We start from the raw sequence: 8,805 nt of genomic DNA, 5'->3' as shown, positions 1-8,805 counted from the left end.
TGAGTGCGAAGATGAGTGATAAACTCAGCATCGACCAACGGTTCCTCCCCAAGGACCGTAACATCAACCCACTGAGAAAGAATGTCTACGGAAGCCATTTTTTATATAAAGAAAAGTGGCAGAAACCTACAAAAGGGAAAAGAAAAAAGAAAATAAAAAACACGGTCCCTAAAGGGGAGGGATGCGAAACCAAGAATCTACAGGCCAACCTATCTACTCACAATACAAAACATGCAAACACAAGGCATGGAAGAAACGAAACTAACCTTTATCCAAGAAATGAAGGTTGGAGAGAGCGGAAATCTTCAAGCACAAGAATACAGCACGAACAAGGAACAAGAAGTTTGAAAGATTGCAGAAACGGAAAAACGAAAGAGAGGGAAAGTATTTATAAATAGGCTAAGGGGCATAATGGTAAAAACGAGGCAGTCATTAATGAGACTGCACCGTTACCAAAGCCCTCAATCCCTAAATGATCCCTCAACGGACACGACGCTTGAATTGACGTAACTGTCAGAAACAAAAGGTCGCGAAAATCACGTCGGTTTCAAAACCCGTGAAAGTCGGCTGCGAACCCGAGTTGAATACTTGAACCCAAGCCTTAACAGGATCTTGGGCTCAAGTAGGGGCACTGTTCATACCCTGGCCCAATGCTAAGGGCCCAGGTCCAACCAAAAGGCCTGATCCAATAGATTAAGCCTAGCAAAGCACCGACCTCCATATAAGAAGTCGGTATCAACCACGACTTGGTCTGAAGAAGCCGGATGTGAGGTTAGCTGGTGGATAAACACTCATTCAAATGTGTAACCGCCCCTAAAATCTCTCTAACCGCTTCATAAAGCCATATCTTAACCTCCCCAAGATAATGGGGACGGTTAACACCCTAAAGATACGGCACTACACCAACGGTGGTTATTGGCTCACCACTATAAATACACTGACACCCCTCAGGTATCTCTAAGCCCAATACTCTCTAGACCTGCTCACGCTCTTGCTAACTTAGGCATCAAAGTGTCTTTGCAGGTACCACCCCCCATTCCTTCCCGCGCGCAAGTCGGACGGAGCCTCCCAAGTTGCAGATACATCCGGAGTTCTCCTCCCTCATACACTTGGGCCATCAAACGCCATCCATTTCATTTATCTCCGGTTACCCACCGTAACAGATACCATCCATGTAATTTTTACATGGATGTAGAGCTTTTCCCACAAAAATATACTCAAATTTTGTTATCGATAAAAATGTCTTTAAATAATTTAAAAATACAATAAAAATATCTAACAGTAGATATATATTTTTAAAAATAAAAGTGCTATATGTACACTAAAATTAGTCACTAAAATCAGCCAGTAATTTAATTTATCTTTAATGTTTATTTGTATTCCAACATATACTTTATACTGGTGGGTGATTTTAGTGGCTGATTTTAGTGTATATATAACATTACTCTTTCAACAAATACCTTAAAAAATAAGTTTTAATGCAAATTTTTACAAGTATGATTATAAAAATAAGATATTATTATACTTAAAATTTAGTGATTTTTCGTTAAGTATATATATTTTTTATAATTTTTTTGTTAACAATCAATAATACTTTTAAAAAATCACAAAACAATATATATTTAACGAAAAATTACCAAATTTTAAGAATAATAATATCTTATTTTTCTAATCATACTTGCAAAAAATCACATCAAAATTCAATTTTTAATATATTTTTTAAAAAATAAATATTTAATATTAATTTTTTTTGCAAGATTATCTAACATTAAATATGTATTTCTTAAAAAATACATTAGAGATTTTTGATACAATTTTTTGTAAGCATAATTAAAAAAAAATGAGATATCATTATCCTTAAAATTTGGTAATTTTTTGTTAAGTATATATATATTTTTTAATTTTTTTGTTAAGAACTAATAATACTTTTAAAAAATCATAAAAAAAATATATTTAAAAAAAAATTACCAAATTTTAAAAATAATAATATTTTATTTTTTTAATTGTGCTTGTAAAAAATCATATCAAAATTCAATTTCTAAAATATTTTTTAAAAATATATATTTATTGTTAGACATTTTTGTTGGATTTTTAAATTATTTAAGGATATTTTTCTTGATAATAAAATTTAAATGTATTTTTGTCAGCATTTGAATAATTTGGAGGCATTTTTAGTGGTTAATAAGTTTTTTTAATTTTGCATCTAAATTTGGATCCGGATCATCTAGGATTTAAATGATTTGGATTAAAAAACCAAAATGAATATAATTTGGTTTAGACTTTTTTTTTCTCATTTAATATTGTTTTTTTTTTGTTTAAAATCCAAATCTGAATTTTTTGCATAACTCTATTAATAATTTAGTCTAATCCAAATCAACTTGGGTTAGTTGAGTGGTTAGCTCACTCGTCCGTTTAAACAAGTCTCACAGTTCAAATTTTGCCTTGTACATTACAGCAACTCATTGGCCAACATTGATATAATGTTTTAAATAGGAGCAATGCTATGGGACCAGCAATTTTTGTGATTGTTAGCCATCAACTAGCCATCAATGATGATTTGATGGTGTGAGATTGGTGTGAAATTTCATCCAATGGCTCACCTTCCTCTGCTGGTTACATGTTGGCCAAAATTCAATAAAACTGCTGGCCCCTAGACTTTTCCTTTAAATAGTGCTGTATTGGTTTGATTTTTATTTTATTTAATTTTGTTTAAATAATTTAAAATTTAAAAATTACATAATTTTTAATTTAAAATTTAGATAAATATAATTTAAATTAACGATTTAATTTAATCTAATAAAAATAAATACATTTGTATTATTGTATTCGTATGTTTAATTATGAGTACTACCTAATTAATTTTTGAAATTTTTAGAATATGAATATAAATATTGGATGATTATTTAATAATTAAAAAAATTATATTTAATAAAAACAAATAAATGTATTCGTATCATGTACAAGATTAAAATTATAGTTTTAAATTATTTTATTAAAATTAATTTAAATTATAATAATTTAATTAATAAAAAAACAACATGATGGGTATTATTCGTTTTTTTTAATACGTTGTTAAGTTTATTAAATCCAAAATAATTATTAATCGTTTTTGTTAATTTACTTTGTTCAATAAACTAGATATATATATAGTCAATGTCAAATTAAAAAGTCGAATAATTTTAAAATCAGTTTAAAATTAATAACAATAAATTATTAAAAATTTATAAAGAACAATTTTTTAATAAATAATAAATAATTTAAAATTATTCAAAAATAATTTAACACTTTATTTTGATATCTACAAAATATGTATCTCAAACAATAATATTTCAATATTAATACATAAATTTATTAATTAATGTAATTTTAAAATAACCGTTAATCAAGAGAATAAATTTATATAAATTTTTATGATAATTTTAATATTCTCACATTATAAACATGGAATAAGAATGTATTTATCAATTCGTATCTAAAGTTTGTCAATTTTTTTATTTTACATTAATAAATTTTAATAAATTTAATTAAGAGATTAAAAAAATTACCTTTTCTTTTACCCTTAGTTTTACTTTTCTTTTTAATTTTTTTCAAGAGTCATTAAATTTTTTTTTTTTTTTTTAGAAGTTCGCCAATGAAACCGATGTCACCCCAATCTCCCTTTTTTCTTTTCAACCTTCCGTAGTTTTCTTTCCTCCCTTACTGATTCTGTGAGGCCATTGACACCATTCAAATTCGTCTGCTCCAACTGTTTCTTCTCTGCTTTCTTGTGGTAATCTTTTTTCTCTGTTTCCCGAGAAAATATAATTTGCTGCTCCAAGAAATTTTCACTGCATATAGCTTCATGGATGATGCATTTGAACCACCCAATCTTTGATTTTCTTGTTGGCAAAAAAGAAGAAAGTAAAAGGAAAAAAGTACTGGTCCGCACAATAGGCAGATTTATTTTTCTACTTCAGAGTTCAGCCATCAATAATCTCCTTCGGATAAGAATTTGTTAAAATGAAGTCTAATTGGTCCAAAATTATGCTAATTTTAGATAGAAAAATCAAAATCAAAAGCAAACCTTTCATTGGTTTGTTATTATTGTGGTTAGGCTTTGAGACTGCATGTTATGCCTTTGAAGCTTCATAACTCCCTTTCATGTATTGAAAATTTGATATTAATGCAGGTGTTTTCTTGTAATTTTCTTTCTGCCATACCGTTTTTTTCTTGGTGAGGGGTGGTGCAAATTGTGACAATGAGCACTTTGGCAAATTGTGGAAAGTGCATGAAATATGGTTTTTTCTCCCCATCTTTGATGAAATCTTTTAAGCCATTTAGGAGATCCCAAATGGCCTCTGTCAATGGAAGATACTGTGTTTGGAATCATTGTGTTCAGAGTTTGTTCTTAGTTGGGTACCCTTGTTATGTGTTGAGGTATCGTGATTTTAAGGCCGAAGCTGGGTGGTTATTTGGAAGGGGTGAGCAAGGGTTGGATGCAAGTTCTGAGCACAGTGAGAGTGCTAATGAGGATATATTGTTGTTCTTCTTTCAGCTAGACTTAGCCACAAGAGTTCAGGTCTGGTTTCTTTTATACTTCTATAGGCAAGTCAATCATTTATCGCATTGCTTAGATTTTCAGGAGCTTATCTTAATGATTCATTTGTTTGAGAAATTTTGAATGTCAGTATGCTTTAAACATGGAGGAATATGACATTGCGAAGCAGTTGAGGAACAAACTTACTGAGGTTAGTAGCAATTGGATTTCATTTTGTGCACTAAAATGTGGTCTGAGTGTGTAAATTTTGTTTCAATTCATGTCAATGTGTTTAAGCATTGAGTTATATTTCAAGCATGATTGTAGTTTCAAAGCATGCTTTGAGCAACTGAAAATAAAAAAGAATTTTTTTTTTTTTTTTGTTGGACAATGCCATAGCTTACGAAAGATACCAAGCTTTGTGAATTTGGTTTACATTCTTGATTAAAGTAGAATTGACATTTTTCTATTTCTGTTCGTGGCTTTCTTTTATTGCATTTTTTCTCTGCCTTGAGTTTATGCGTATGACTATAGCCTTACTGTAAGTATATAACATGAAGCTATAGCACATGTGTCAATGTGTCTCTCTTAGTCTATATGTCTGAATTTTATGAATTGTAGCATTGAATTATTTGCAGTTTGCTTGATAAAAAAGTATTTTTGGAAGGTTGAAGCAGAGGTCATCAATCAACAACTGTCAAAAAGGGGACTCTCATCAAAAAGTGAAGCTCAAGATAAAGCTTTGAGTATTATAACACTTCGGTAAGGTTTCTTTGTCCATAGTATCCAATTGACTTGTTTTCATCAATTTATATATTTATATATTTTCGTTGTTCATCTTCCACATAAAGTGTTGGTCAAATTAATCACTGACAGCAAATGGTTCTGTCTGCCCTTGCAGTTCTAATCTCCAGAAAGCTATTGAGAATGAAGATTATGCCTTGGCTGCTGAATTACGCAATGAGATTTCGAAACTTGAGGCTGAGTCTCTAGCTGCGTCAGCTAAAGCTTTAGCATATAAAAATGTGCAATTTGCATTTCGGTTGGGGCAAAAAGTGAGGCATAAAGTTTTTGGTAAGTGAAATGCATTCCATTGAATACAACAACTAAACCTTATTTCACCAATGTTCCTTATGAAAATGGATTGCATTGAATAAGACAAATTATTATTAATTGCATTTCCATTTTACAGTGGAATCTAATGACAATGCTGTGACTAGGTTGTACTCTGAAGCATGGTAGTTAGTAACTTACAATTCACGATATATATCTCATGATTCGGTACAATTTAACCTATTGGTGATACGTATCTTAAATACATATGTATCTTATGGTACAAGTATGACTTGGTGTATTTGTATTACCTATGCAATTCAACTATACAGTTTAGACTTTTAGTTTCGAACTTTTCTTTACAAATAATCAACTGTCATAGCTTGATTTTTTTTTTTTTTCATTTATAATTGTGGTATCACATCATAGTTGGCTACTATTGTTCTATTTTCGTTGTTCTGAAATATGGTTTCACAATTACTCATTTGCTTTATACACACCTTAATAAACTTCACAGGTTACTAATGACTTATGATGACCTTTTTAGTGTTTAGTGTGTTTGTGCTCAAGTTCTTTTAGTGTTTTAGGGTTATATATTGCATTGTTTGTCTTTAAAATGCCAAAAGTATGGTTGGGTTCTGTTACTTTTACAGGTAACATATTTTCATGCTAATATTAGTTAGTGATCATATATCTTACTATACAAGATACGAGCATAGTTATGATTATGAAACTATAATTTTCAATCCCAAATGCCTTGGAGGATATCAAATCTGTGTTATTCACGCAAAAGAATTTGATTAGCATCACCTTGTAATTTGGTGTCTCTCATATGAATGCATGCATATTGGGTGAAATATCCCATAAATGTGGAAGATTTGATTTCCTTATGACCTTACCTCACCACACATTTTGATTACTCAACCTTCATGGCAGGCTATAGAGCTGTGATAGTTGGAATGGATCCAGTATGTTGTGAATCAACTTCATGGATGGAAAATGCCCAGGTTAAGAAGTTATCTCGTGGTTCGGCTCAACCATTTTATCAGGTTCGTCTACCTTCAGCATGAAATTTTCATTTGTATTGTTTTCTTGTTTTCCATGAGGATCATTTTAATTTTAGCTTATACTTTGACTTTCTAAACAGTTGATTCTTCTTGAAGTACTTCTCAATTCTGATCAATCCATATTTGTTCAGTCAGCATAAAAATATCAATCGATACCCATCTACATAGTGCATCTTGTTTTGCAAAATCAGCATTTTATGAATAATGTTGCTTGAATTATTCCAAGAATATATTTCATCACCAATTGATGTGTACATTATTGTATGATTGTCTTTGGTGATACCATCTAGGGTGAGAGAGGCCGGGGGGGGGGGGGGGGGGGGGGACCATTTGCTTGTTTAAATTGTTTCTCTTCATTCCAAATCCACATTTCAGATAAATCATACTTTTTCAAGAGTACCTCTTTTCAAACCGTTGACACTGGAAATGTGTTTATTGTTGATCAATTTGTCTTTATTTTGTCCATTGTTAAGAATTGTGCTGGTCTTTAAATGGTTTCACTTTTGTCTAACATTCAGGTACTCGTCGACGTGCGTGCTGATCCTAACATATTGGTAGCATATGGTAAAGATGCTTTATTAATATTCTTTGCATATCACTCAACATTGTACCAAATGCTATAACTATAACTGTTGTATTAGTTTCCATGATACTCTGTTTCTTTCTGAATACAAAGTACCTGCAGATTGATATGTTTAACTTAATTGCAGTCGCAGAGGATAATCTTGTAATCCCTGATCAACCAGACATGGTGAGTAGATCTAGATCAATTCTTGAAACTTCAAAGACATGTATGATGATGTTATTTACAATCCGTTGGTGCAAACTTTTCTTTGTTTTTGTTTTTGGTTTTGGGGAGGGGGATTTCAAGACAAGAAATCACAAAAATAAAGATGATAGCTTTAAATTTAAATAGGGCTTATGATAGAACATTATAACATCTTCTGAGGACGAGATTTAAATGGTGCTTTTAATGATGTGCAGGAAAGGTTTGATCATCCGTACATCTCTTTTCTCTTTTATGGAATGGATGCTGCTGGAGATTTCATCCCGATCAAGCAACTGAGAGAGAAGTACAATAGACCCCGGCACGAAGTCCCAAATGATGAAGATTGAAGGAAGGCTTGATTGCTAATGAGATTACATTCATTTTTTATGCCTTTATAGTAGTCACTACGGAGAGTACTAATATTACTGTCCATGTATATATGCTTGTAAACAAAGATTGTGTAAAAATGCTATTTGTTCCTATTTTCGTCGGATCAAAACTAAGTTAATATAGGATATAGCATTAGTCATCCTAAAGTGGTGATTGTGTAAATATAATTGTGTACCTAAAACTATGGAAAGAATAAACTGAACTAACGACGGAAATACTATATTTTGAACTATATTATTGTCCTTTTTTGGGTTACAATAATTTCATTTAAGTGGGAAGTTATGTAGAATTAAAATGTTGTTGTAAAATAAATAAAAGGTGTATTAAATATAAAATAAAGATATGTAAATAGAAGATTCTAATATTAATATTAGCCAATATAATTAATTCGATAAAACTAATTTATATATATCTACTAATAAATATATAGCAACTTATTGTAAGAGAGAAAGAAGAGAGTAGTATGAGAGAGGGTAATTGTTGTTATTGCAATGTATGGTACGTGACAAGTCCTCTATTTATAGATACACAAATTCAAATAGTCAACCTTCATGAATTCTCAGATTAAGCTTTGAAAAGCTCAGCTGCCCACATTAATAAATGGGCATTCATTCCATCCTTATCATAACACTCCTCCTTAGATGCCCATTTAGGATTATGCCTCATTAAAATCTTACTAAAGAAAAATTCAATGGGAAAAAATCTTAGTGAAGGAAAAAGAGTACAAAATCCTTTGTGATGGGGACTGCCTCATTAAAAACCTTGTCAAGAAAAATCCAATGGAAAAAAAACCTGACCAAAGAAAAAAGAGTACAGTCTCCCCCTCTTGTCAACATCATTTCATGTACCAATCTTTCAAAGGAGGATTTTGGGAGTGACTTTGTGAATAAATCTGCCAGATTGTCACTTGAGCGGATCTGTTGAACATCAATTGTCCCTTGATTTTGAAGATCATGAGTGAAGAAGAATTTGGGAGAAATATGCTTTGTTCTATCACCTTTGATGTATCC

At 31.1% G+C, this 8,805-nt stretch overlaps 1 protein-coding gene across 1 annotated transcript; it reads left to right on the top strand.

The window, feature by feature from the left end:
* Window positions 1–3,629: 3,629 nt before the first annotated feature.
* Window positions 3,630–8,019, top strand: LOC130960741 (clp protease adapter protein ClpF, chloroplastic-like). Its single transcript, XM_057886197.1, has 9 exons — window positions 3,630–3,769; window positions 4,169–4,558; window positions 4,668–4,727; window positions 5,184–5,278; window positions 5,418–5,590; window positions 6,506–6,618; window positions 7,155–7,200; window positions 7,347–7,387; window positions 7,621–8,019. The coding sequence occupies exons 2-9, from the start codon at window positions 4,238–4,240 to the stop codon at window positions 7,750–7,752; spliced, it is 981 nt and encodes a 326-aa protein (XP_057742180.1). The 5' UTR covers window positions 3,630–3,769; window positions 4,169–4,237; the 3' UTR covers window positions 7,753–8,019.
* Window positions 8,020–8,805: the final 786 nt, after the last annotated feature.

The sequence above is a fragment of the Arachis stenosperma genome, chromosome 2 (assembly GCF_014773155.1).
Source record: "Arachis stenosperma cultivar V10309 chromosome 2, arast.V10309.gnm1.PFL2, whole genome shotgun sequence".
Lineage (NCBI taxonomy): Eukaryota > Viridiplantae > Streptophyta > Magnoliopsida > Fabales > Fabaceae > Arachis > Arachis stenosperma.
This window is presented reverse-complemented; position numbering and strand designations above follow the sequence as displayed.